The sequence below is a fragment of the Theropithecus gelada genome, chromosome 11, assembly GCF_003255815.1.
Source record: "Theropithecus gelada isolate Dixy chromosome 11, Tgel_1.0, whole genome shotgun sequence".
In the NCBI taxonomy this organism is placed as follows: Eukaryota; Metazoa; Chordata; class Mammalia; order Primates; family Cercopithecidae; genus Theropithecus; species Theropithecus gelada.
This window is the reverse complement of record NC_037679.1, coordinates 22,764,975-22,792,598: the sequence shown is the minus strand read 5'-3', so window position 1 is coordinate 22,792,598 and position 27,624 is coordinate 22,764,975. Positions and strand designations below refer to the sequence as shown.

Sequence of the window (27,624 nt, the reverse complement as noted above, 5' to 3'; positions counted from 1 at the left end):
TTAGCTCAAAAAGATAATTAACTTTTATTTTTCATTAAAAATGAACTTTCTAAAATATTAGTAAATTTCATTTTAAGCTCTGCCTTGAAGTGCTGATACCACTGAAGTAACATTTTTCTTCTTTCAATTTTTTCTTGTAAAATTATAGTTTTCTCTTTTTCTAAAACAGCAGGGAGTTCCTTCCAGTTCTTGATAAAGATAAAGGGAGCGCCCATGGACTTGAGTAACTGCAGAGGAGCACTGTGGTGCAGAGATGTATTCCCACAGCTGCCAGCTGTCATTACGTCTTCCACCACAGGAATGGAGCCATAGGAGCAAGCCTCATAGATTCGATAGCATTCTGTGTTTACTCCGACCGGGCACAATGTGAGATCACTCTGAAGCAAGGCATCTTGGTAATTCTTAAGACTTTCATTTGTTTCCTGAGGCTGCCAGCTAAAAAATCAGAAAAACAACTGTAGTTTTCACTTTACTAAGTATGTATTTTGTGAACAGAAATACCTTATCTTTTAATAAAATCAGTTTCAGGAAATGGTGAAACTTATAGAGATGATAGGCATAAGAGATATCCAAAATCCTGGCCCAAATAGATTTCTTAAAAATGCTGAAGAATTTGAACATTTTACAGTTGTACATTTATAAAATCCAGTAGTCACCGTAACACTTCTGAATGGATAATGATAATTCAACCCATACTTTCGGAGTGCTAGGTCCTCTCCTCCCTACCTTACCCTCATGGAGCATATATTCTAGTTCTGGTGGTGGAGATGGATAGTGACCAAGTGAAGTCAGTAGATTATTTAGATGGGGTAGAATACTGTGAGAAAAAAGCACAGGAGTAAGTAGAGCAGGAGTTTCTGAGGGGGTAGGGTTGCAATCTTAAATAAGTGATGAGGGACTGTCTCACTGTGGCAGCATCTGAGCACAGAGTTGGGGATGAAGGAGCAAGCCATGTAGATCTTGGGGGATAAAAGAGCAAGCAAGAGTGAAGGCCATGAGACAGCATGTGCCTGGCATGCTCAAGGAGCTGCGGGGAAGCCAGGGTGGCTGAGGCAGGGTAACTGAGGAAGCAGGCACAGAAGATAAAGTCTGAATGGTCACACCGGACTCTATCATATCAGGCTTTTGATCGTGGGGTGACATGACCTGATATAGGTTTCATCAGAATCAATCTGGCTATTGTGTTGAGAATGGACTGTATAGGGGCAAGGGTAGAAGCTGAAAGATCAGTAAAGAAAGATAGATGTGGCTGGGCGTGGTGGCTCATGCCTGCAATCCCAGCACTTTGTGAGGCTGAGGCAGGTGGATCACCTGAGGTCAAGTTCGAGACCAACCTGGCCAACAAGGTAAAACCCCATCTCTACTGAATACAATAGCACAGGAACAACAGGGCCAGTATGTCTGGAGTAGAATGAATGAGGACAGTATAAAATAACAAAGATTATTATGGGAATAATTCTTGTAACTCCTCTCATACCATTGAGCCAGAAGTTGAGTAGATGTTTTCCTTGTTTCTCATTGTTGCTTCTAGACTATTCTCCCCTTTCCCTCCCTAATAATCCCAATTTTGAATCTCATGTCAGCAGACAAAACCATCCATCACCCTTACTCTCTGAAATCATGCACCTACCCTTGGGTGCATAAATGAAACCTTCTAATGAATGCCTTCCTTGGCTATTCCAAAATAGCAAATGCTCCACCACCAACACCCAAGCCCTCTCTATGCCATTCTTCTGCTTAATTTTTTACAGGGCATTTATCATCTTCTGACACACAATATATTTGACTTGCTTGTCTCCTCCAACAAGCATTTAAGTGCTAGGAAGGCATGGACTTTGTTTTGTTCACTGCTGTATTTACTGTGGGTAAACAGTTTCTGGCATAGAGCAATTGCTTGGTAAACACTGACTGAACGAATATGATATGGTTACATTAGCAATAAAGAGTACCTGTTATCATTTAAAAAGTAAAATTCCAGACCTAACCGGACATTTTTTAAGGCATTACTTCCCTGATGACTCTGCATTATGCTTTATTTGAAAACTTGATTTGCCTATTTAAAAACAAAATAAATGATTGCAAATTTACTTCCTTCACACCATGAATACCTGTTTCCTGGTTACTACACAAAAGAAGAAATTTAACCCTATCAAGTCTCCCTATCCAACCATTCATCTACTCACCATTTATCCTAGGCTGACTTGGTGCAAGGTCCTATGTTAGATCTGGGTATTCACAGAAGAAGAATACAATGTCCGTGTCCTGAAGATGGTGTCAGATTCCTGAATTCCTGAATTTGTGAGGGGTGCTGCACACCAGTCTTGGAACACTTAATTGGTCCATTGCACATCATCTCAGGGATGAACCTAAGTATCTCGTTAGCATTTATAATCTCCTGTGTGACTAACAAATATTACTGAGGAAACCCTAACAACTGAAATTTGCAAATGACAGTTGCCAGTGTTCCTCTTCAAGATGGACTAGTCATAGGAGGTTCTCCATATTTTAAATGTGTACAACCCAGTCTCTTCATAGTTTTAATTACTAATGTATCCTCTGGGGAAAGACTGGTACAGACAGAGTTACCCATGCCTCTTTGGAAACCTGTGTTTCTACATAAAGCAACTTTCAGACTGGGCAACAAAATGAATGAATTAAATAAGCATAGAACTTACTGTTCTCTTGCTGAAACCCAACAAAGCTTATCGTTCCCATCTTTTTTCAAAATGTTCATTAGTGCCTGTCTGGATGAATTTTCATAAATCGTTCCTAAGAAATTACATAAATATGGCCTCTCATCATGCAGCATTGACCAACTTGCCTCCACCACAGGAAAATTCCTGTATCTATAAAAATAAATACACATGAATTAATGTATCTCCACCACAGGAAAACTCCTTATTCTCTAAAAATAAATACACATGAATTAATATATGATACAGAATTGGCAAAAAATCCCCCTAACCCAACCTCTTAGGTAGCAAGAAGTACATAAAAGAGGTTTAAAATGTGATTTCTAAATCTCAAATTGTAATTTTCCATGCATACTTTGCAAAGCTCCCTGAATCTAGTAACTTAAAAAACTGAATTTCACATTGACATCTCTTATAAAATTGTCATAGAGATTTTGTGCCTAAAGTTCTTTGTTTTTGACATTCTTTAACTTGCATTACTCATCTGCAGCTGTTAGGCATGTTACATTCAAAACCTTCAAATTATAAAGACTCTTCTGTATTCATAATGATCGTGATTTAAGCAACATTTTAGCCAGGTGATGAAAAGATTACAGAATGCTCCAGGGGAGGCAGATGGATGGGGAAAAGGAAGATGTTGATCAAAGGGTATGAAGTTTCAGTTGGACAGGAGGAATAAGCTTTAGTGATCTATCACACAGAATAGGGTGACTATAATAAATAATAATGCACTGTATATTTCAAAATTGCTAAAACAGCAGATTTTATGTTTTTACTACAACAATTGTTAAGTATATAAGGTGATGGATTTGTTAGTCTGATTTAAGCATTCTACATTGTAAACATATTTCAAAACATCATTTGTACCCCATTAACATATACAATTACTATTTGTCAATTTAAAAAAAAGGAAAGATTTTATATTTTGCTATTGCAAAGGGCTCTGATAAATTAATCCCAAGGGCTTTTCAAGTAGATTAAAACAAACCGACAGATAACAAAACATGGTATGCCATACAGGAAAAGTTACCTCTTTTTATAAGCATTTGGAAATACCAGGGATTAAAAATGTGTACCTGAAATATAACCTTCACACGAGAACAAAATTTTACCTAACAGTTAGTATATAGCAGGGTTTCTTAACCTCAGCATTACTGACATTTTGGGTTAATTTTTTCTCGTGGAGGCTGTCCTATACATTGTGGGGTGCTCAGCTGCATCCCTGGGCTCTATCTGCTGGATACCAGTTTTGACAACCTCTTTCCTCCAGTTGTGACAATCAAAAATGTCTCCAGGCCAGGCACAGTGGCTCATGCCTGAAATCCCAGCACTTTGGGAGGCTGAGGCAGGCAGATCACTTGAGGTCAGGAATTTGAGACCAGCCTGGCCAACATGGTGAAACCCCCTCTCTACAGAAAATACAAAATTAGCCAGGAGTGGTAGTGCCCACCTGTAATCCCAGCTACTTGGGAGGCTGAGGCAGGAGAATCGGTTGAACCTGGGAGGCAGAGGTTGCAGTGAGCCGAGATTGTACCACTGAACTTCAGCTGGGGTGACAGAGCAAGACTTCGTCTCAAAAAAAAAAAAAAAAAAAAGTCTCCAGACACTGCCAAATGCCTCCTGGTCAGCAAAATTGCCCCTGGTTGAGAACCACTGACCTATATAAGAAATATACTGGCCTAGTGAAACAATACCGTGATTACCAAGAGGTTCCATCTTATACTATATGAAAACATTTTACAAATGCAGGCTCTGCCAAAAAATAGATTTTTAAGAGGGTCTTAATCCTGGCTTTACTTAACAAAAACCTTTTTGTCTGGCCCTACCCCAAACCTACTGAGTCAGGATATTATAGGAGTAGGCCTGAGAATACATCTCATTACTGGCACAGATGTGCCAGTGACATCTGTGTCACTAACTAGGCAGCAGTCTAAGGCCACATCCAGCAACCAGTGACAGAATAATGAATAATGAATGTATGATTCAAAAATCATGTCAGTGAGATTTTTCATAATTCATCCACTCAACAAATACAGAATGTCTACTCTGTGCAGGTGCTGTTTTAGGCTCTGTGGATAGAGCAGTGAACAAAAGAGAGAAAAATCCCTGCTCTCAGGAGGTTTATATACTAGTGGCAACTTACCTTAAAGTCAACTTGCTCTTAATTAAAAACATCCTATTAACAGAAAGATAAAAATATGCTTTTCATTTTATAGTTGGAGAAAAACTGTATCTTTTTGTTTTTTATTTTTTTTTGAGAGACAGTCTCATTTCACTCTGTTGCCCAGGCTGGAGTGCAGTGGTGCAATCTCATCTCAGCTCAATCTCCTGGACTTAAGTGATCCTCCCACCTCAACCTCACGAGTAGCTAGGACTACAGGTGCCATACAGGAGTCCATGCCACCATGCCTGGATAATTTTTGATTTTTTGTTTGTTTTTGTAGAGATAGGGTTTTGCCATGTTGCCCAGGATGTTCTTGAACTCCTGGACTCAAGCAATCTACATACCTTGTCCTCCCAAAGTGCTGGGATTACAGGCAGTGAGCCACTGCGCCTGACATAAAAGACTGTATCTTGAGAAACCTTAGCTATCATTTAATTAATCCCTCCTTTTATAGAAGGGATTTGTATAAATTCAGCCAGTCTCAAACACAATGGTACAGTATATTCCTGATATAATAATATTGCCTTTTTTTTTTTTTTTTTTACTATAAATAGATACTACCATTGTTTTTAAAAAAAGTCAATCTGCCATTTCTCTGCTAAATATCTTTTTATGGTACTCCTAATGAGCTTGAAAAATCCATTCTATGCCTTGGGGTTTTAAAAGAAAAAAGTAACTTATCTCCCCATTAAAGAATAAAATACTCTTAAAAACATCATAATTGTTATTGAAGGATGCAACCACACCCTATTTTTATCGCTGAGAAAGACTGTACCTGGCCTCAATAATCCCGGAAGAACTAAATTTATTACAATTTTGAATAAGTCTTCCTGGTTCAGAAATTCAGGTGTTAGGGTCTAAGAATGTTTCATCATATTTTTACTTACGTTGCTACTCCTAAAGGCCACTGAAAAACATCCACGTCATTAATCCAGGGGCTGTCATATATTATGAAAAGCAGCTCCACGAAGCCTCCATTTCTTTTGAGGAATGGGTTTATCCACTCATTATTACAATGTTCATTTCCGAGCAAAACAACAGCAAGATGCTGGAGTTTTTGAATTTGCACTAAATTTTGTGCATAAAGTAACCACTGGGTGGCATAAAAGATCTTTGCTTTTTCTCTTCCATTTAAAATGAGTACCACATTATTCACATCAACGGAGAAGTACCCCGGTATTACAGCTGGACCAGTGATGAAGCTGTTAAAAACAACACAACAAAAACAAGAGACAAAGCCTGAACAAAGGTATTTGGTATCAGAAGTTCATCATTTTATACAAAATCTACAATGAGATTTAATCCATATTCTTTCTAGAAGTACAATTTCTATAATACAATTTCTTTTGAACAAGTTTGAATGATGGGGCATAGCTGTAGATTAATGGTAAGCTTTGGTTGTAGACAGATCAATTTGCATATCATACAAAATGTGATTTTTTTTTTTTTTTGAGGCAGTGTCTCAACTCTTGTGGCTCAGGCTGGAGTGCAGTGGTGCAATCTTCGCTCACTGCAGCCTCAACTTCCCTGGCTCAGGTGATCCTCCCACCTCAGCCTCCCAACTAGCTGAGACTACAGGTGTGCACCACTACATGCAGCTAATTTTTTGTAGAGATGGGGTTTCACCATGTTGCCCATGCTGGTCTTGAACTCCTTGGCTGAAGCAATCCATCTACCTCAGTCTCCCAAAGTATTGGGATTACAGGCATGAGCCACCATGCCTGACCTTTTTTTCTGTTGTTGTTTTAACCACACTGAAAATAAATGTTGGCTAGAATTTAAACTCTTAAGCAAAGAAATATAATAGAATAGTATGGAACTCTTAAAATAATGGTGTAGTTCAAACCAGAAAGGTATTTAAAGCCAGTAGTTCTCAACCCTTTTATAGTGTGAGCTGCTATTACACTCTTCATCTGAATCAATGGATGAGAAACTGTTGACAAATTGAAAAATGAAGAATGGCATTATAAACATTCCATGAATGTTATATCTCAAAAATATAAGGTTAAAAAAAGCAAGGATTAGGACACTCACAAAATATAATTACACATAAACTTGAAAGTATAGTCATAAAAATTATTTATGCATATATATTTAGGATCAGTATTAATAGAAAAATTTGAATGAGAGGATCCACATCAAATTCATAATAGCGATTCTATCTGAGGAGGAAGGAAGAGGAAAGGGACTAGAAAAAAGTATAAAGGGAGCTTTACCCTTATTGAAAGTATTTAATTCTTTTAACAGGAAAGTTAAATATCTGAAGCATATATGACGGAGAGATGAAATTTGTTAGTTTTGAGTAAATGGGAATTTGTTGTATTACTCCTTTTTTTTTTTTTTTTTTTTTTTTGAGACAGAGTCTCACTCTGTTGCCCAGGCTGGAGTGCAGTGGCATGATCTCAGCTCACAGCAGCCTCCACCTCCTGGGTTCAATTCTCGTACCTCAGCTCCTGAGTAGCTGGGACTGCAGGCACCTGCCACCATGCCCAGCTAATTTTTATATTTTTAGTAGAGACAGGGTTTCGCCATGTTGGCCAGGCTGGTCTTGAATTCCTGACCTCAAATGATTCATCTGCCTTGGCCTTCCAAAGTGCTGGGATTACAGGTATGAGCCACCGCGCCCAGTCTACTCTCTTGTTTAAACTGTATTTTTAAAAAGTTATCATTAAAGGAATAGACATGTATCATAACTCATTTTTTTTTCATATTAAGTGCTGCCTAGAACAACCAGTACCATTGAAATATTTCCACCAGTATGAATTAAATGTAACAAATACCATTTAATTCATCTTAAAATCAGTCACTCTTATCCTGGATTCTTTACAACCTGCTTAAACCATTTCTTTATATCCTGATAGAATCTTTTAATTTTCAGCACAAACATGCCCAAATCCTGCTTTCATTGCTTCTTACTGCTGGGGATAAAAACTAACATTTGTTCAATGCCTTTTATATACATGATACATAAGCACTTTGCATGGGTCATCATCAACCCCCACAACAACTCTGAGGAGTTCATTATTCTCTCATTGGCATTTGTGAAATTGCACTTTAGCTGCACAGCCTGTAATGGCAATGCTGAGTTCTCAACCAAGCTCTGTCTCACTTCAGAGCTTAAGTTTTTCCATAACACCATGGTTAACAAACACTAGAGTAAACAGACATTAGTTAAAACACAAAACCTAAATATATATTTTACTATGTATACATGTACCATATGATTTATATGACATTATTCTAAAATTATATAACATACAGGGACCAGGACTATGTTTTCAGGACTATATTTGCCTTGGACAGTATCTAGCACTGGCAATGACTAATGATTCAGTGATCATTTAGTAATCTAAGATAATATGCAGAATCTGAGGGGCTAGAAAAACTAGCAATGATGATGATAATTATGGTAAGTTTAAAATATTTATTATTGATAGCATTTGAATACTTCATATTTCTCTTTTAGAAATATAAGCAGGTATAATTCTTAGAGCATGAGAAAGTCTTCCAGTCCTCCTTCCCCATGTTAGGCCAATTTTATGAAGGAAAAAAAGGAAATCGTGAGAGAGCTTCTATGACTTGCATAAAGCTAGCTGACACTAGATAGGAAATGGTACAGGTTGGACTCAAATTTGGTTGACATTAAGCCCATATATATCATGTGCCCAAACAATTTTAGAGTGCCATACAGCTGGGTGTGGTGGCTCATGCCTGTAATCCCAGCACTTTAGTCGGCTGAGGTAGGTGGATCGCTTGAGTCCAGAGTTCGAGACCAGCCTACACAATATGGTGAAAACCCATCTCTACAAAAAATACAAAAATTAACTGGGCATGGTGGTGCATGCCTGTAGTCCCAGCTACTCAGGAGGCTGAAGCAGGAGGATCACTTGAGTCCAGGAAGTTGAGGCTGCAGTGAGCTGAGATCACACACTGCACTTCAGCCTGGGTGACAATGAGACGTTGTCTCAAAAAAAAAAAAAAAAAAAAAACGGTTTTAGTCAATGTATATATGAAGTTATTCTCAAATGTAAGTTTCATGTGAAAGGAATATCTTTCTAATTTTATTGATCCACACAAATTAACAAAATGAAGTATGATTTGTTCAAGGGCACATTTATACTGTCTTGGTCTTGGATGTCCACAGCTCCCTGTGTTTTGGTAATGGTGAGAGCCAAGGGGTCAATACTGGGAAGCTAAGGTGTAGGTCAGAGGTTCGCAGCACCTTTAGTGTTCCTGTAAATTTTTCAGTGTCTCCCAAGCTAAAAGAAATGCTTAACAGTTCAATTTTTAAAGTCATTAGGTCTAAACAACCTAGTATCTATGTCCTAACAGCTTAAAAGTGACTTAAAAAATAATACACAGACACTGAAAGAAAAAATCATATTCCTATTTCATTCTTAACTAATCACAAGTATTTAATAGCATGTGTGCACCTGCTGAGCACCATACAACTTCTCAACCTTGAAATTCGTGGTCACTGTCAGTGTCATTTCCTATTTCACTATCACTTGAATTTTAAAACAGTGATTTGCTTTTCTCAATGTCTTGACATATATTTAATAATTAGAACTTATAATTTTTAGTATTCTCTCTTCTGCTACTGATGTAGTTAAAAACTTTCCTCCTAATAAGTACTTTTCAATACTTAGAAAGTCCAGAGAAATCATTCAAATACTGAGTTTAATGCTGATTGTGGAAACAATATATTTTTGGAATCCAATATACAGGTGACCCTTAACACAGGTTTGGAATGCACAGGTCCACTTATACACTGATTTTTTTTTCAACCAAATTGATGGGAAATACAGTATTAGCAGGACGCAAAACCTTACTAAAAGGTAGGACCAACTGTTCCTATACTGCAGAACTTGATTATGTGCAGATTTTGGCATACTGCCCCCGAATCAATCCCCCACATACACCAAGGGATCACTATATTGATTCATTCTTTTTTTTTTGAGATGGAGTTTTGCTCTTGCTCCCCAGGCTGGAGTGCAATGGTGCGATCTCAGCTCACTGCAACCTCTGTCTCCCAGGTTCTAGCCTGCCTTAGCCTCCCAAGTAGCTGGGATTACAACCGCGCACCACCACACCCAGTTAATTTTTTTTTGTCTATGTTTTCAATAGAGACAGGGTTTCACCATGTTGGCCAGGCTGGTCTCGAACTCCTGACCTCAGGCGATCCACCCACCTCAGCCTCCCAAAGTTCTGGGATTACAGGCGTGAGCCACCACACTTGGCCTGTTACTTACTTTTTAAAAAATTTTTTGCCTCCTAAACGCTTTTTTTTTTTTTGAGACAGCATTTCACTCTTGTCACCTAGGCTGGAGTGCAATGGTGCAATCTCCGCTCACTGCAACCCCTGCCTTCTGCGTTTAAGCAATTCTCCTGTCTCATCTCCCAAGTAGCTAGGACTACAGGTGTGTGCCACCACACTTGGATAATTTTTGTATTTTTTATAGAGACAGTTTCACCATGTTGGCCAGGCTGGTCTCAAACTCCAGACCTCAGGTGATCTGCCTGTCTCAGCCTCCCAAATTGCTGGGATTACAGGCATGAGTCACTGTGCCTGGCTAGCCACCGTACCCGGCCCTAAACTCTTCTAATAGTTGGTTTTTTTATTTTATCAATTTCTTCTTTTTTTATTGACAGGACTATTGCAGTAGGCTTTTTTTCTAATGAATGGTCAACACTAAAGTCTTACTGGGATTGCACTTTATTTTAAAATTTTTATCCCGTAATTCTGAGGTTTTTATGAGGTTTTCTTGGTTGTTTTTTATGTATTTATTTGCATATAACAAACAATTTAATTCTTTGTTCCAAAATAATTCATATATTCAAATTATGTGCTTTTATTTTGTTTCTTGAAATCAAAACGTTTAAGACTACTAAACATTTTACTCCTTGCCCTGAAGATGAGGCCTAATTTAAGAGATGAATAATCAGCTGATGACTGATTCAACAAATGGCATTTGTTTCATTATTTGTCTTTGGGTATTTATGTGGATGCTAAAATTTGCGGGTGAAAGGGAGATACTCTGGGACCTTGTAATCATATTGAAAAACAGGTTATTTACATGGTCCCAGAGAATCTCATAGTAAAAATGACAATGGAAAAAACAGTAACTTTACAGTGAACAAACCAGGCAGACTGCACCTTAGCCAAGTGATCAAAGTTAACATAATCAGTAATGGGAACAAATATGACACACCGAGGATGACACGATGTTGTTTCTGAGGTATTCGGAACCAAAATACATAACCTGAATTGAATTGTGAGGAAACATCAAACAAACCCAAACTAAAGGACATTCTACAAAATAAATGGGCAGTACTCTTCATAAGTCACAAGGTCAACAAAGACTGAGAAACTATCACAGACTGGCTGAAGCCAAGGAGATATGAAACCAAGCACACCATGTGACTCTGGATTGGAAACTGGGCCAGAAGAGAGACAGCAGTGGGAATGTGAGTATGTGTAAATTAGATAATAGTTTTGTATCAATGTTGTTTTCCTGAAAAAAATAATTATACTGTAATTATGTAAGATGTCAGCATTTGAGGAATCTGGATGAAAGGTATAACGGATTTTTTTGGTATCATTTTTGCAATATTTTTGTTAAGTCTAAAATTATTTCAAAAATAAGTTAAAAAAATTAAAACATTAAAAAACAATTTCCTATAATTTTATAGGAAATAATTTGGGTATATTTAAATATTAGCAGTTTAAATGGCTGTAGATTAAAGTTCATATAGATAAATGCTCAAATAGAGGAGAAATGAGTTTGGCGTTATATTTAACATTGGGTTCAATTATTATACATTTTGAATGACACAGCCTGTAAATTCAGCTCTCATTAAGGAAAGGTGTTACAAACATAGAAATAGCCCAACTTTTATATTTTAATAGTTTTTTTTTTTTTTGAGACAGGGTCTCGCTCTGTCACCCAGGCTGGAGTGCAGTGGTGCAATCTAGGCTCACTGCAGCCTTGACCTCGCAGGCTCAAGTAATCCTCCCTAGCAGCTGGAACTACAGGTTTGTGCTGCCACACACAAAGTTTTTGTGTTTTTTGTAGAGACAGGGTTTCACCATGTTTCCTAGGCTGGTCTTGAACTCCTGGGCTCAAGCAATCCTCCTATCTCAGCCTCCCAAACTGCTGGGATTCCAGGTGTGAGCCACTATGCCTGGCCCTTCTTCTTCATTTTTTGGCACAGGGTCTGTCGCCCAGGCGGGAAAGCAGTCACGTGATCACAGCTCACTTGCAGTCTTGACCTCCCAGGCTCAAGCTATCCTCCCACCTCAGCCCCACAAGTAGCTGGGACAACAGGCACTAATTTTTGTATTTCTTGTAGAGATACAGTTTCGCCATGTTGCCTAGGCTGGTCTCAAACTCCTGAGCTCAAATGATCTGCCTGCTTTGGCCTCCCAAAGTGCTGGGATTACAGGCGGGAGCTACCACGCCCAGTCTATATTTTGATATTTTAAAAATAAATTTTTAGCCGCCTCTGCAGCTTGTTCTATCACCCATATATTAACATACCAAAATACAAGTATTTTTTGCTTCCTAGGTGAGGTTATCATAAGATCTTGCTTTCACATATTTTGCTGACAAATCAGATATTTATTTATTCTACTACAGTGAAAACTATGGAAAGGCCCTCTGTTTTATTTTTAATTTTTTTTTAAATGAAAAAACATGGGGTTTCACTATGTTGCCCAGGCTGACCTCAAACTCCTAGGCTCAAGTGATCCTCCTGCCTTGGCCTCCCACAGTGCTGGGATTATGGGAGTGAGCCACCATGCCCAGTTGAAAGGCCCTTTAGGAATAAGATATTACGTATGTTGCTCCAAGCAGTACATAAATTAATAACTTTATAAATAAATCCACTACCCCCTTCAGTTATTAGTTTGTCTGAGTTTGCAAGGAGATACTAATGCCCATTTCCATAGACTAGGAAGGAGGAAAGGGGAAATTAAACATTAGGAGGTGCTCAACAATTATTTAGTAGAAAATGAATTAATGGATACTTTGATCTCTCAATTTATTTAATATTTTAATTTTGAAGAATTATACATTTAATGCCAGTATAAATACATTTTCCCAAGCTAGGGAGCAATGATATTTTGGTGGTCAAAGTTTTAAGCAATATGACTGACAACTTAGTAAGAAACTGAGAACAAGAACTGTGGAGAAACCATTTCCTTGGGTAATGAACAGAGCAGAGTGGACTATAATAGAGATCTGAGTGTCCTACAGCAGCTACACATCAATAGAGAGAGGAAATGGGAGTAAGGGCTAGACCTCCAACTGTGAATAGTCTACCTTATGATGTGGCATTTTGGAATTCATGCTAGGTGGATTTAGCTGGCCCCAGAAAATCCTACTGGAGTGTACCAGTAACATGAAAAGTTATCACTTAAAGGCTACAAGAAAGACCTTTCACTGATGGCGACCTCCTTTCTCTTATATCATACATAACCCTCCAAGCAAGGATCTCTTTGCTCTGTAGTTGAGGCCTAATTTAAGAGATGAGTCATCAGCCGATGACTGATTCAAGCAATGGCAATTCTCTTACTAAGTAGGCTTCAGTATTGTAAGAAGTTGTTTACTTGATGTTCTAATTTTTATCTATCCCAAAGTTCTTTTTAGGTAAGGGCGATAATCTAAAAAAATTATTCAGTGTTCATTCAGACTATTTATGATCCATTCTATGACAAATTGTGTTCTGAAGAGAAAATAAGATAATACTATCCCATATGAATCAAATTTATCTTTTCAAAGACAGCTAAGTTGTTATTCCTTTTGGTTGTAAATATTTGTTTTCCACCCCACTTCTCTCCATTTCTACTGCTATTTAGGCAGCTTACCTGTAGCTAAAGGCAATTTTAGTTTCCTAAGTATATAAAATCTCTTAAATGTATCACCAAGAGATGAATGTCTATTGTAGAAATATTATATATTAGATTTAGGGGAGAAAAGGTTTTCTTTTTTATTTGCTTCTATTATAATTTCATGCATCAGGTATGCTTTTATTGCAGCCCACTTCTCTTTTTTTCATAATTATGAGTATAGCAAAAGGGGGCTATTAATTTAGTTTGTGTAAGCAAAAGCATCAGAGAACCCTTCAAGTATATACATGCACTGTGCACCCTGTGCCTAAAATTCACTAAGTAGTAAACATAACCCTGAAAAGTCACACAGTTAAAAAAATTAAAAACATTGAAAGATAATCAAGAATTGGGCACATTAGATGTGCAAAAGTTAAATCACAGTTAACAGGGATTATGGCAAAATTATAATTAAATTACTATAAAGAGGATATTAAAATCTAAAAACATTTAAAAGTCAAGATGAGGTTATAACTGGGTTGTAGCAGATTAGGAAAAAAATTCTAGACCCAAAGCATTGATAAGAATTTCTAAAAATGACTCCATTTAAGAATTCAGCATGATGCCAGCCAGTGTTGCATACCTATATTCCCAGCTACTCAGAAGGCTGGGGCAGGAGGATCTCTTGAGCCCAAGAGTTCGAGGCTGTAGTATGCTATGATCTTGTCTGTGAACAGTCACTGCACTCCAGTCTGGGCAACATAGCAAGACCCCCATCTCTTAAAAAGAAAATAATTCAACATGAAATTATAGAATCGAGTATATTTAATATTGGAGGTGACTTCTAGATGATGTGGATTAATCTATCGTGTTAAAGGAAGGACCATGGCTCAATCCCATCTTTACTGTTTACTAGTCATTTACTCTCTCAGAACATCAAGGTTTTCATTTGCAAAATGGGAGTAATACCACCAGCTGCACAGGGTGGTTGTGAGGATTAAAATTCACTGAGCTAATATCTGTAAAAGCCCCTGGAACACAGCAACTACTTCAATGTTGCTGTTGACTCAGGATTCTTTCCATTTTAAAATAAGACAATAAGACCCCAGAAGGCTGGGAAATCTCATAGCATGCCAGCAGCAGACCTGGGACATGACTGTGGGCCTCAGTGTTTACTCTGCCAGGCTGGAAGCAAATCTCACCCACAGCTGGATGCCTTCTAAGCAGCCTGAGTACTCATTAATCTTTGAAGAGGCATAAGAGCCAAGAGCTGGCAATTTCTCATTTCTTTATCTTGACTACATGGGTTTGGGTGAGACTTTGGCTGAACAGGAGTGATGAGAGAGAAAGAGTTTCAGCAGCTGTCTTCTGTCAAACCAAAAATATATCAAAATAGTGCATTTTTAAAACAAGGTTTCTAAATATTACACTGGATAAAGTGTGAACTCAGAGTTGCTACTCTAGGACACTGCTTAGTTCATCAGTTCTTAGATTTCAAAATTCCACTTACTACAAAAAACTGAAAATGATCTTTAGGGACCAATACAGAATCATCAACTTTTTAAGACATTAAAAATAAAAATCCCGACTGCCTCTTACTCAGAATAGTCCCTTAGTCAAGAGTGTAGTGCTTGACTTTTGGCTTTACCCACTAATTAGAAGTACGTAACCTCACGCCAGGTACTTAGCCTTTCAGTGCTCAAACGAGGTAAGCACAGTACCTGCCTCATGGATCCCTGTGAGCACTGAATAATAGAGTCTCAAACATAGTAAGAACTAGGTAAATGTTAGATGTTATTTGTTATAATTATTAGTTTGTGGCTGTGGGGAAGTTATTTAATCTCTTTGTGTCTTAGTTTCCTAACTTGCAAAATGTAAACAATGATACTTCATTGGGTTGTGGTAAGGATTAAACAAATTAAGTTATTAAGTGTATATGTTTGGCGCATAGTAAGCTTTTTATAAGCATTGGCCTTCACTATCACTACTGTTTTTTAAAGGATATTTTAACATTAAAAGAATAAATGTGGCATTTTGAAAAACTGTTTTGTCTTTGTTTACCAATGAAATTTTATTTGGGATCTGCACTGATTTATGCTCCAGCATTTGACCTAAATAAATGTCATGTCATTAACCATTAATGTTATCTATAAATGCTTTCATTCATAGTGAGCTAACTTCTTACGAAAGTAATGTCTGGAAATTCTAAAAATGCCATCCGACATGTTTTATTCTATCATGATCTTTGGAAATAAGTTCAACTCTTTCATCAGCAGCAGATGCTCACTGAAGATGTTATAATCGAATCTTGATAACAATTAATAATTTATGATCTACCTTTTGTTTTACCAAATGGGTAGACATTTATATAGCCTGTGGTAATGACTATACAGAGAAATGATAGGATTCTGAAGGCAGTCTTTGGGGGATGAGCAAAAGCCACACTGAGTAGAAGTAAGGTTCCTCCTAAGAAATTAAAAATAAAATTGTCCTATGAGATTACACTATAAATCAACATATGATGATTATGAGTAGTGGTAGGCAAAGTTCCTTCAAGAGACAGAATGAGTCTCAGGCTAGCTTAAAACTGAATTGAACATATTAATATAAAGAATGTATCGGTAAGGCATTTGTGGGCAGGTACATGATGGAGGGATAAGAGACAGAACTAGAAACAGAAAAAGGAGAACTGCTTGTAGGAAGATGTTGCAGTACTTAGTTAAGTAATACTAAAAATAAGAAAATAGCAACAAGATTTCTATAGTGATTATTACGTATTAGATACTATTGTAAGCCCTGTAATTTATTAACACATTTAATATTTGGAATAATCCTGTGAAATATGAACTATTATTTGCCTTAAACGTGAGGAAACTGAAACAGAGAGGTTAAGAAACTTGCCCAAGGTCAGACAGCAAAGTGACAGAAGAAGAATTTGAACTAGGCCAGGCGTGGTGGCTCACACCTGTAATCCCAGCAGTTTTGGAGGCCGAGTCAGGCGGATCATGAGGTCAGTTAGCCGGGAGTGGTGATGGGCGCCTGTAATCCCAGCTATTTGGGAGGCTGAGGCAGGAGAATCGCTTGAACCCGGGAGGTGGAGGTTGCAGTGAGCCGAGACTGTGCCACTGCACTCCAGCCTGGGTGACAGAGCAAGACTCTGTCTCAAAAAAATAAAAGAATTTGAACTAAGATAGTCTCACTCCAGAGTCTGTGCTCTCAATAACTGAGTCACATGCGACGCTGCCCAGAAGTGACGGGGCTTCATCAGGCTCCTCCAGAAGTTCAGTTTGCCCTGTATGTATTCATGTATTAATATTCTGAGCACAGCCTATGGATGATGTTACGATTCAGCGGTGAACAAGGAGTCATATTTCTGTCTTTCTTTCTGAAATAGAGTTAAAAGCACTACATATAATTAAATCCCATATTATGGTTCCATATGTAATCAACCCTCAAATAATTGGTTATCACTTGTAGCCTGCCTATATTGAAAGAATGTGTCAGTCAAACCAATACAAACACATGGCCTGACTGACAGCTCTCTCTCCATTCTATATCATTTATTTGGTATGCTGGAATTCATTCTTTGGGCCTATGTGTTGATGAAAATCAGCATTCCTGAGCCTGATGAGCCCTGCAACACTGATGATATCCTTTCTACTTCTGTCTTAGAATTGTCTCGAGGCTACAATTAAATGATATAAGCTCATTTGTTTATTTAAACAAAATATATTTACACTTATTTTCAACAAGTATCTTAACAGTACTTAGAAATTCTTCCAATATCTTCAAGGTGAGCCATTACTTCTGATTCACTTTTGGTCAAATAAGGATGGTGAATGTGTGGAAACACTTAAGTTAGTACCCATGTAGCTGATTCAACTCAAGAATGCATAAAAGCTTATTAATTTTGGATAAATTATGTACGCTATTTTTCACGAACCTAACACTTTAATAAGCTGTTTCAAAAAACCTCATACAATGGTGACCTTTCTTGAATATAGTTCTCTTAAATCCTAAGAGGAAACGGTATTACTCTTTGGCCGTAATACCAGCACACCTTATTTTATTGTGCTTCACTTTATTGTACTTTGCAAATAAAGAGTTTTTTTACAAATTGCAAGTTTGTGGTGATCCCCAGTCAAGCAATTCTATTGGTACCATTTTCCAACAGCATGTGCTCACTATGAGATATGGTTTGGCTGTGTCCCCACCCAAATCTCATCTGGAATTGTAGTGCCCACAATTCCCACATGTTGTGGGAGGTGCCCGGTGGGAAGTAATTGAATCATGGGGGCAGGTCTTTCTTGTACTGTTCTCATGATAGTGAATAAGTCTCACAAGATCTGATGGCAAACTTAATAGATAAATGCTGTGTGTGTGGTCTAACTGCTCCACCAACCAGTATTCCCCCGTTTCTCTCCATCTCCTTGGGCCTCCCTATTCCCTGAGACACAACACTATTAGGCCAATTAATAACCCTATAATACCCTCTAAGTGTTCCCTATAATTAATAACCCTGTAATACCCTCTAGGTGAAAGGAAGAGTCGCAAGTCTCTCACTTTCAGGAGTGTCCGAGGGAGAGAATATAGGCATGGATTCTTAGTTTCTGTTTCGGGTTGGGTCAGTAAAGCCCCTTCCTTATCTCTCTTTTCTGCTTATTACTAAAGACAGAAACTAAAAGCCATGGCTTCAGGCTGCTAAAAGCCTAAGACAAAACAAAACAGAACAACAACAACAACAAAATAAAGTGGGTTGGAGAAGCTTGCAACCAAAAGCTAGAAATAATTAAGCTTAGTGAGGAAGGCATGTCAAAAGCTGAGGCAAGCTGAAAGCTAGGCCTCTTGTGCCAAACAGCCAAGGTGGGAATGCAAAGGAAAAGTTATTGAAGGAAATGAGAAGTGCTACTCCAGTGAACAACATGAATGATGTGAAGGTGATATAGTCTTACTGCTCATATGGAGAAAGGTTTAATAGTCTGGATAGAGGATCAAACCAGCCACAACATTCCCTAAAGCCAAAGCCTAATCCAGAGCAAGGCCTCCACTCTTTTCAATTCTATGAAGGTTGAGAAAGGTGAGGACGCTGCAGGAGAAAAGTCTGATATTACCAGAGGTTGATTCATGAGGTTTAAGGAAAGAAGCCATCTCCATAACATACAAATGTAAGGTGAAGCAGCAAGTGCCAATGTAGAAGCTGCAGCAAGTTATCCAGAAGATCTAGCTAAGATCTTCATTGCTGAAGGTGGCTACACTAGACAACAGATTTTCAATGCAGATGAAACAGCTTTATATCAGCAGAAGATGGCATCCAGGACTTTCATAGTTAGAGAGAAGTCAATGCCTGGCTTCAAAGCTTCAATAGACAGGCTGATTCTCTTATTAGGGGCTAAATGTAGCTGGTGGCTTAAAGTTGAAGCCAATGCTCATTTATCATTCTGAAAATCCTAGGACCTTTAAGAACTGTCCTAAATCTACTCTGCCTGTGCCCTATAAATGGAACAAAGCCTAGATGACAGCAACATCTGTTCACACCATGGTTTACTGAATATTTTAAGCTTACTATTGAGAAGTACTGCTCAGAAAAAAGGATTCCTTTCAAAATATTACTGCTCATTGACAATGCACCTGGTCACCCAAGAGATCTGATGGAGACGGACAGATTCATGCCCTCATACCTGCTAACAAAATATCCATTCTGCAGCCCATGGATCAAGGAGTAATTTTGACTTTCAGGTCTTATTTAAGAAATACTTTTTGGCCAGACACAATGGCTCACGCCTGTAATCCTAGCACTTTGGGAAGCTGAAGCGGGTGGATCACTTGGAGACAGGAGTCCAAGACCAGCCTGGCCAACATGGTGAAACCCCATCTCTACTAAAAATACAAAAATTACCTGGGTGTGGTGGCGTGTGCCCATAGTCCTAGCTACTTGGGATGCTGAAGCACGAGAATCACTTGAACCTGGGAGGCGGAGGTTGCAGCAAGCTATTACGACACTGCCCTCCAGCCTGGGTGACAGAGCGAGATTGTCTCAAAAACAACAACAACAACAACAACAAAAGAAATACTTTCATAAGGCTATAGCTGCCAGAGACAGTGGTTCCTCTGATGGATCCGGGCAAAGTAAATGAAAACCTTCTGGAAATGATTCATTATTCTGGATACCATGGACATTCATGATTCATGGGACGAGGTCAAAACACCAACATTATAAGGAGTTTGGAAGAAGCTGATTTAAACCCTCATGGATGACTTTGCGGGGTTCAAGATTTAAGGGGAGGAAGTCACTGCAGATGTGGTAGAAACGGCAAAAAAAGTAGAATTAGAAGTGGAACCTGAAGGTGCGACTGATTTGTTGCAATCTCATGATAAAACTTCAACAGATGAGGAGCTGCTTTTTATGAATGAGCAAAGAAAGTGGTTTCCTGAGATGGAATCTACTTCTGGTGAGGATACAATATTGTGAACACTGGTGAAGTGGCAATAAAGGATTCAGAATATTCAAAAAATGTAGTTGATAAAGCAGCAGCAGGGTTTGAGAGGACTGACTCCAATTTTAAGTTTCTTTTTTGAGACAGAGTCTCATTCTGTCACCTGGGGTTGGAGTGCAGTGGCATGATCTTACCTCACTGCACCCTCTGACTCCCAGGTTCAAGGATACTTTTGCCTCAGCCTCCCAAGTAGCTGGGATTACAGGTGTGTGCTGCCACTCCCGGCCAATTTTTGTATTTTTAGTAGAGATGGGGTTTCATGATGATAGCCAGGCTGGTCTCGAACTCCTGACCTCAAGTGATCCACCCACCTCAGCCTCCCAAAGTACTGGGATTACAGGCATGAGCCACTGTGTCCAGCCTAGGATTGACTCCAATTTTGAAAGAAGTTCTATGGGTAAAAATGCCACCAAATAGCATCATGTGCTACAGAGAAAACTTTTGTGAATGAAGAGTCAACGGATGTGGCAAACTTCATTGTTGTCATATTTTAAGAAATTGCCACGGCCACCCCAACCTTCAGCAACCACCACCCTGATTAGTCATCAACACCCTGATACATCAACATCGAGGCAAGACCCTCCACCAGCAAAAAGATGATGACTTGCTGATGGTTCAGATAACTGTTAGCATTTTTTAGCAATAAAGTATTTTTCACTTAAGGTACTTTTTTTTTTTTTTTAGGCATAATACTATTACACACTTAACAGACTACAGTACAGTGTAAACATAACTTTCATATGCACTGGATAATCAAAAAATTCATATGACTTGATTTAATGCAATATTTGCTTTACTGCAGTGCTGTGGAACTGAATACCCAACAGCTCTAAAGTATGCCTATAAAATCTCCCTCAAATATTTCAGAAGTAAAGGATACATTTGGCTTTCTTTTGGGAGTTAATGTTATTTGCTTAAATCTGTCACTATTATTATAGCAACAATGTATAATTTTAACCTTAATTTTAACCTTAAAGATAATAACGTCTTCATGAATTTTTTAATAACTTTTCTGAAAATGTTATATATTATGGATTAGACTAATATAACACACATTTACTTTTCAAATACCAAAATATTAGATTTATACACATAATACACATTTACTTTCAAACACCCAAATCCAACCATTGTAAGTTTAGGTCTATACTTAAGCTCTTGAATGGGATTAGATCAACAGAAGCATGAAGATGAAAGGAAAAATAATCACTACCAACGATAATTTTAAAAACCTGTTTACTTGTTAAGGATAACTTTGAAAAGATACATGCAATAAAATTGCTTTCCAAGTGTATATAAAGTAAAGAATTAAAGCTGTAGTAAAAATTAGAACAAAATTGACGCAGCTTTTCCTTTCCTGATTTCTGTAGAAAAGAATGAAATTCCAATAGAAAGCAGAATCTTTAGTTCACATTTTCCCCCTAATAATACAACTGTTATATAAAATAAGCATTTAAAAATAATTTTTTATTTTTAATTTCAATAAGAAAGCAAAATCTAATAAAACAGCATTTCATATGATAAAATTATAGTTTTCCTAAATAAAACAATCCTAATATACTTAAAAACACTCAGAAAATATGCAGTCATAGATAAGAGTTATATAAAAAGGCCAAAAAAGTCTAAGCAATACATTGGTTTTATTAAATCTAAAATAAAAAATAAATAATCTAAAATAAAAAATAAATCCTGATAGAACTCATCAAATTTGTTTTAATAAACAAAAATCTAAAAAGTGACAGCAACAGCTTTGATATCTAAATATTTAAGAAAGTGAACATGACTATTATATGAAAGAGAAAAATGAAAATACTTTTAGGTTTACATATTATTCCTCCAAGATACAAAATGTTTTAAATGGCTGTCACCATTCAAATGCTGTAAGATGTGGAGTATGAACTTTTCCATATAATTAGATAAAAATAAAACAGACATATGATTCCAAAAAAGGAGTATTCTGTAATATACAATTTCATAAGGTCCAAGTAAGCTTAATTATGAATACATATTCATGAGATTTACTTCTCTGTTCTTTACAAGTTGAAATAGAAATATTTTTACAAATATATTTTCCTATTATTTTTCTTTTAGTATTCATATAAAATATTGTAGAGCAAAACACCAAAGGTTAATGTTGCACAAACTAATACCTGTATTGTGTTCTTCCTACGATTGACTTTCCTTCTCTCCATTGAGCAGTCACATCGCTGGGATCAAGTAAGCCTTCAAAAATGTGCTCCCAGAGATACAAGCCTGGTAATTAACAACAAAAACAAAACCAAAACAATTTACTGTCTCATCTACTCTGGTGCATGAGACAAGTTTATGTTCTATTCTTTTACTAATTTGACTGTAAAACCAGAATGCCTCCCCTTAGGGCCGCTGGCAGGCAGTGCTACCAAGCAACAGCTCCAAATCAACATGGCAGCTAATGAGAGACAGAGCTCAGAAGCTGTCAGTGTGTAAAATGTGGCAAAATATGAGTTAATATTAAAGACCTCTCCTACTCCAGATTTGAGAAACCCCTAATTTATATAGATCTTTACACCTGTCTTATTCTGAAATGAAATGTATTATATTACAAAGTAAACTATACTATGTGGTTAGAACTATTTTTATAACAAATTAGGGGGAGTTGCCATTTTGTGCCAAATGGAGCCAGAGGAGCTCATGTATTTACATATATTAATACATTCAATATGTCAAGGGGACATTACCTCCTCCTCACTTGAACACCTATCCCTGAATGCATGATCCCCTTCACAGACAAATGCCACTGCATCTTTTCTCCTTATGGCAGCCCCTGATGTTTTATCATGATTTCACCTGAATGAAAGCTCTGAGAGTAGAGGAGAGCAGTGTTACTCAGAGAGGTACTATGGAGACCATACACCACTTCTGGGCACCCTGTTTTGGTTACACTCAAGAGGTTTTTGTTTCATTCTCATTGTACCCTGGTACTAAAGGAAACCCAAGCCACCATGTTTAAAATGTGGACAATTAGATAAAGCTTTCCAAATGTGATGGGTTGAATAATGTCTCCCTGCCCCACCAGCAAAGATGTCCATATTCTAATCTCTAGAATCTAGGAATATGTTACCTTACCTGGCAAAAGACACTTTAAAAATACAATTGAGTTAAGGATGCTGAGGTGAAGAGATTATTATAGATTATCTAGGTGGGCCCTATGTAATCTCAAGAGTCCTCACACAAGGGAGGCAGGAGGGTCAGAGTGAGGCAAGGGATATATAAAGATGGAAGCAGAGGTCAGAGTGATGTGGGGCCATAAATGAAGGAATGTGGGTAGCCCCTAGAAACTCTCAACGGTAAGGAAACAGGTTCTCCTCTAGAGCGTCCAAAAGTAACACAGCCCCCACACATTTTAGAGTTCTGCCTTCAGAAAAGTAAGATACTAAATTTGTGGTAATTTGTTACGGTTGCAATAGGATGCTATGGATTATACAGTTAAGATTATGGTACCTGGAAATGGGGTGCTACTGTAACAAATACTTAAAAATGTGGAAGTGGCTCTGAAATTGGGTAATGGGTAAAGGCTGAGAGAATTGTGAGGACATGATTTTAAAAAGCCTAGATTAGATTGCCTTGAATAACCTGCAGACAGAAATATGGATGTTAATGACTCAGCTAGTGAAGACTCAAAGTGAGGCAGAGTAGAGAAAACCTGTATTGTCTTAGAGGATATCTAAATCATCATAAGCAGATTGTTGGTAAGAATATGCAATTTTTAAAAAATTTTTATTTATTTATTTATTTAGAGACAGAGTCTCACTCTGTAGCCCAGGCTGGAATAAGGTGGCATGATCTTGGCTCACCGCAACCTCCACCTCCCAGGTTCAAGCAATTCTCCTGCCTCAGCCTCCTGAGTAGCTGGGATTACAGGCATGTGCCACAATGTCTGGCTAATTTTTGTATTTTTGGTAGAGATGGGGTTTCACCATGAAGGCCAGGCTGGTCTTGAACTCCTGGCCTCAAGTGATCCACCTGCCTCAGCCTCCCAAAGCGCTCGATTACAGGCATGAGACATCACTCCTAGAATATGTATATTAAATAAATTGTTGGTGAGAGCTCAGAATAAAATCAGGAATGTGTTATTAGAAACTGGAAGGATGAGGATCCTTGTTACATAACAGTAAAAAGCTTAGTTGGATTGTATCCTGCAGTTACGTGGAAAGCAGAACTTGTGATAAACTTCAATAATTAGCTGGAGGGTTCCAAGCAAAGTGAAAGGTGTGGACTGGTTTCTTCTTGGTGATTAATGAAATATAAGAAGAAAGAGATAGAAGGAAAAACTGTTAAGCAAGAGGGAACCAGAATTTGATGATATGGGAAATTCTCAGACCATTAAGATTGCAAAAGAGGTGAAAAATTAGGTTTACTGTCTGCAAAGGGTGTTCCAGAAAGAAGACCAAGGATGTGGCTGCACAACCTTTTGCTAGTGTCTCAGAAGGAACAGAAGATCTGAATATTCATTCACACAAAGGGCTCTTTGAAGAGATTACACATGTGACTTACAGGTCTCCTCAGCTATCTCAGCAGAAGCCAGAAATGGAGATGGGATTACTCAGAAAAGATCTGCAGAGGAGCTTCCCATCTAATGGAGTGAATCCTGTGACATACACAGGAGGCCCACAAGGTTCTTCAGAATGTTATATGAGCAGAAACACTGCCAGCTTGGACTAAAAAAGACAGAAAGAGGTCACAATGAAAGAAGACTGATGGGCTCTGAAAATTTTACCAGCTGTCAACAGGCTGATAAAGTTACTAAGCTGCAAACTTGTGTTACTTTTTATGAAAAAGGAAAAGATGACTTCAAGAGTATGGCTGAAATGCCAGAGGGCAAAGCTGTACAAGTCATACATTATTCCTAGGCCTGTAATATAATCAAATGGAGCTGACCATTCAGATGAAATTTAGATTTCAAAATTGCTTGGACCAGTGACACTTTTTCACTTCAATTTTTTCCCTTTTTGAATGGGAATGTCTATAATGGTATTTCATAACTGTGCCTAGAGAATAGGCTGATGAAAGTAGCATTTTTCCTGCCAGCAGAGGTGATAACAAAAAAAAAAAAAAAAAGGTAGCATTTGATGAAATTCACTTGGCCACTTTGCGCTCATCAGATTGAAAAGAGAGAAGTCTGGAAATGAAAATCTGGGATTTAAAAGAAGAAATCAGTATTAGGGACTTTATTTAAAAAATAATGGTCAGAACTTGATGACTGAAGACCTGGTTTCAGGTACTTGAAATTTAGAGACTGGTAGTAATCTTCCAGGATGTATACTTGTATGTAAGTATGAACGAATTTATGAAATACCGTGAGCAGAGGTCTATCCTCTGTACATTTTCCTTTCATCTGGTACTTTCTATCCATATCCTTTATTGTACATAAACCCAGCTCATGTTCAAAGGCCAAATAAAGTGCTAAGTCACTAAATTCTTTGTGACTGTTTGAACCCTCACAGCCCCATTCTCTAATTGAGCATAATATATATCTTAGAACACTACACTCTCATGATATTCACAGCAAAAACGCCTCTGTGTGCAATCAAGTTTAATCAACTACATACTATAATATATTCTTTTGCTGATACAATGAACACTGTCATATTAAAGGCTCTTGAGAAAGGCCTGCAATGAAGAACCTTAACTTTGTACTCTTCAGTGTTTCCCAAATGTGTCTGGCCCTCAAGGCCAGGGGCCACATCTTATATTTGTGTATCAAGTGTCCAAAAAATACACAGATTCATGAAAATTCAGTTGACATATGTTTTGCAATCTAATGACACTATACAGCCTACTCAATGTATCGATAAATGAAGCTGTGCTCTGCTAAAGACCAACAGTGGAACACGTATGTGTGTACATTTACAAACAGATGTTGTCTAATTGGAAGGAGAAAGGAATTACTGACAAAAAGTGAAAAAATATATCATGATGCCTTAATTAACAAGTTATGAAATAAATTATATTAAAATGAATTTCATATCAATAAAGTACATTTTACAATGCTTTTTACATGTCTTCCTTCTACATATTAACTTACCAATGGCAGCTTTGCCCCAGATTTGTACACTGAGGTCTGTTTTTCCTTTCGTGGATTTATTTAATACTTGAAGGCTAGTTTTAAATCTGTATTGTTGCTCATTTTTTTCATCTCCTTCCCAAGGATTCCATTCTTCACTTTCCAAAGTTAACTGTTCTGTTTTAAAAAGAGTAACAGTGTTTACCAGTTAGGTGTTATTGCAGCTGTAGGTAAATTCAAATCATTTAAATTAAGTGTTAGTTCTAATTTCATCCTAACTTTAATTTTTGAGAGATAGAGCAACTGAATTTAAACTGGTTATACACAATGATAACAAAAAAGAAACTATCGGCAATTTTTTTAACTGAACTTTTTTTACTTTGAAAGGTCTTAGAAATAAAATGCTAACTTGAAACAGGAAAATTCTCTTCCCCACAACAAAACCTTTAAAAATAACAGGATAATATGTATCAAGTTACAGGTTTAACTTCTGCAATTCTTTTTATCTATTGTATACAGGTAACCTATGCACAAAAAACTGACTTCAGAGTGTAGTGTTCACCAGTCTCAGATACTATCGTGCAAAATTCTGAATAAAGGGAGAGAGAAAGCTGAGTCTGATCTTAACACAAATTAAAACACCGGACAGGGGACCAGAATTTGGAGGTAAAGCCTGCCTTACGGTCACTGCAGGATTAGAGGGCTTTGTTTCAACATGGAAACGGATGTCTTAAATCTTGCGGCGATTTTGAGGCCTTCCAGGAGCACTCCCGCAAATCTCTGGCATTTGGGACGACGTCTTGCATTTTAACACGTGTTTGAAAGGCGTTCGCGCCTGTCACCCCCTGGGATGGGGGGCGGGGACAGCGTGTGAGATCTGGGTAAGAATTAACGGCCGGTCTCCAATCCCGAGCCAAGGGCTAGCTCGAGGGGCTGTAGGAGGCAAAGCGCGTCTCAGGCCCCGCGGGTAACCCCGGACTTGAGAGCGGGGTGCGGGAGCCCGGCCCCTGCCGCTCAGCAGCCCCTAGCCAGGCGCGCAGAGCCGGAGGGAAGCTGCAGCCCCAGTCCTACCTCGGCCGCGTCTCTCCCGCGCGGGGGCCACCGCCCCCTTCCTGAGGCCCCGCGGGGACCCCGCCGGCGCCTGGCTGCGGCGCCCGAAGAAGACGTGGTAGGCAGCGTAGAGGGAGAATAGGCAGTACAGGGCGATGAGAAATGAGCAGAGCCGCTTCCGCGTCAGCCGCATCCCACTCGGGCTTCCAGTCAGGCAGCCACCGCCATGGAGCCGGCGGAAACAGAAGCCGGGGCCCAGCGGCGTCCAGCGCAGGCCCAGGCACTTTCCAGGCCGTCCCCATCAAAGGCTCTTCCGCCCAGCGCCCGGTACAGCCCCGCCCCGGGCACGC

At 38.3% G+C, this 27,624-nt stretch overlaps 1 protein-coding gene across 2 annotated transcripts; it reads right to left on the bottom strand.

Annotated features, from left to right (window-relative positions):
- RXYLT1 (ribitol xylosyltransferase 1) lies at window positions 1-27,624 on the bottom strand. 2 transcript variants are annotated; one of them, XM_025402230.1, is made up of 6 exons: window positions 27,296-27,624; window positions 26,246-26,401; window positions 22,332-22,434; window positions 5,745-6,059; window positions 2,676-2,846; window positions 1-435 (listed from the first exon to the last, which is right to left on the bottom strand). In XM_025402230.1, the coding sequence occupies exons 1-6, from the start codon at window positions 27,465-27,467 to the stop codon at window positions 18-20; spliced, it is 1,335 nt and encodes a 444-aa protein (XP_025258015.1). In that variant the 5' UTR covers window positions 27,468-27,624; the 3' UTR covers window positions 1-17. The 2 variants fall into 2 exon arrangements, with proteins under 2 accessions (XP_025258015.1, XP_025258016.1); XM_025402231.1 differs by lacking the exons at window positions 5,745-6,059; window positions 22,332-22,434; window positions 26,246-26,401; window positions 27,296-27,624 and adding an exon at window positions 2,932-4,435 and having other exon boundaries at window positions 6-435; window positions 2,676-2,874.

What these genes read in the sequence shown, in the direction of transcription:
- RXYLT1 (XM_025402230.1), bottom strand. Translation starts at nt 27,467, where the DNA reads ATGCGGCTGACGCGGAAGCGGCTCTGCTCATTTCTCATCGCCCTGTAC. An exon ending in CTGGGGCAAAGCTGCCATTG is followed by an intron (nt 22,435 to 26,245) that starts GTAAGTTAATAT and finishes GTTAATTACCAG; the next exon opens with GCTTGTATCTCTGGGAGCAC. An exon ending in TGGGTTTCAGCAAGAGAACA is followed by an intron (nt 436 to 2,675) that starts GTAAGTTCTATG and finishes CTGATTTTTTAG; the next exon opens with CTGGCAGCCTCAGGAAACAA.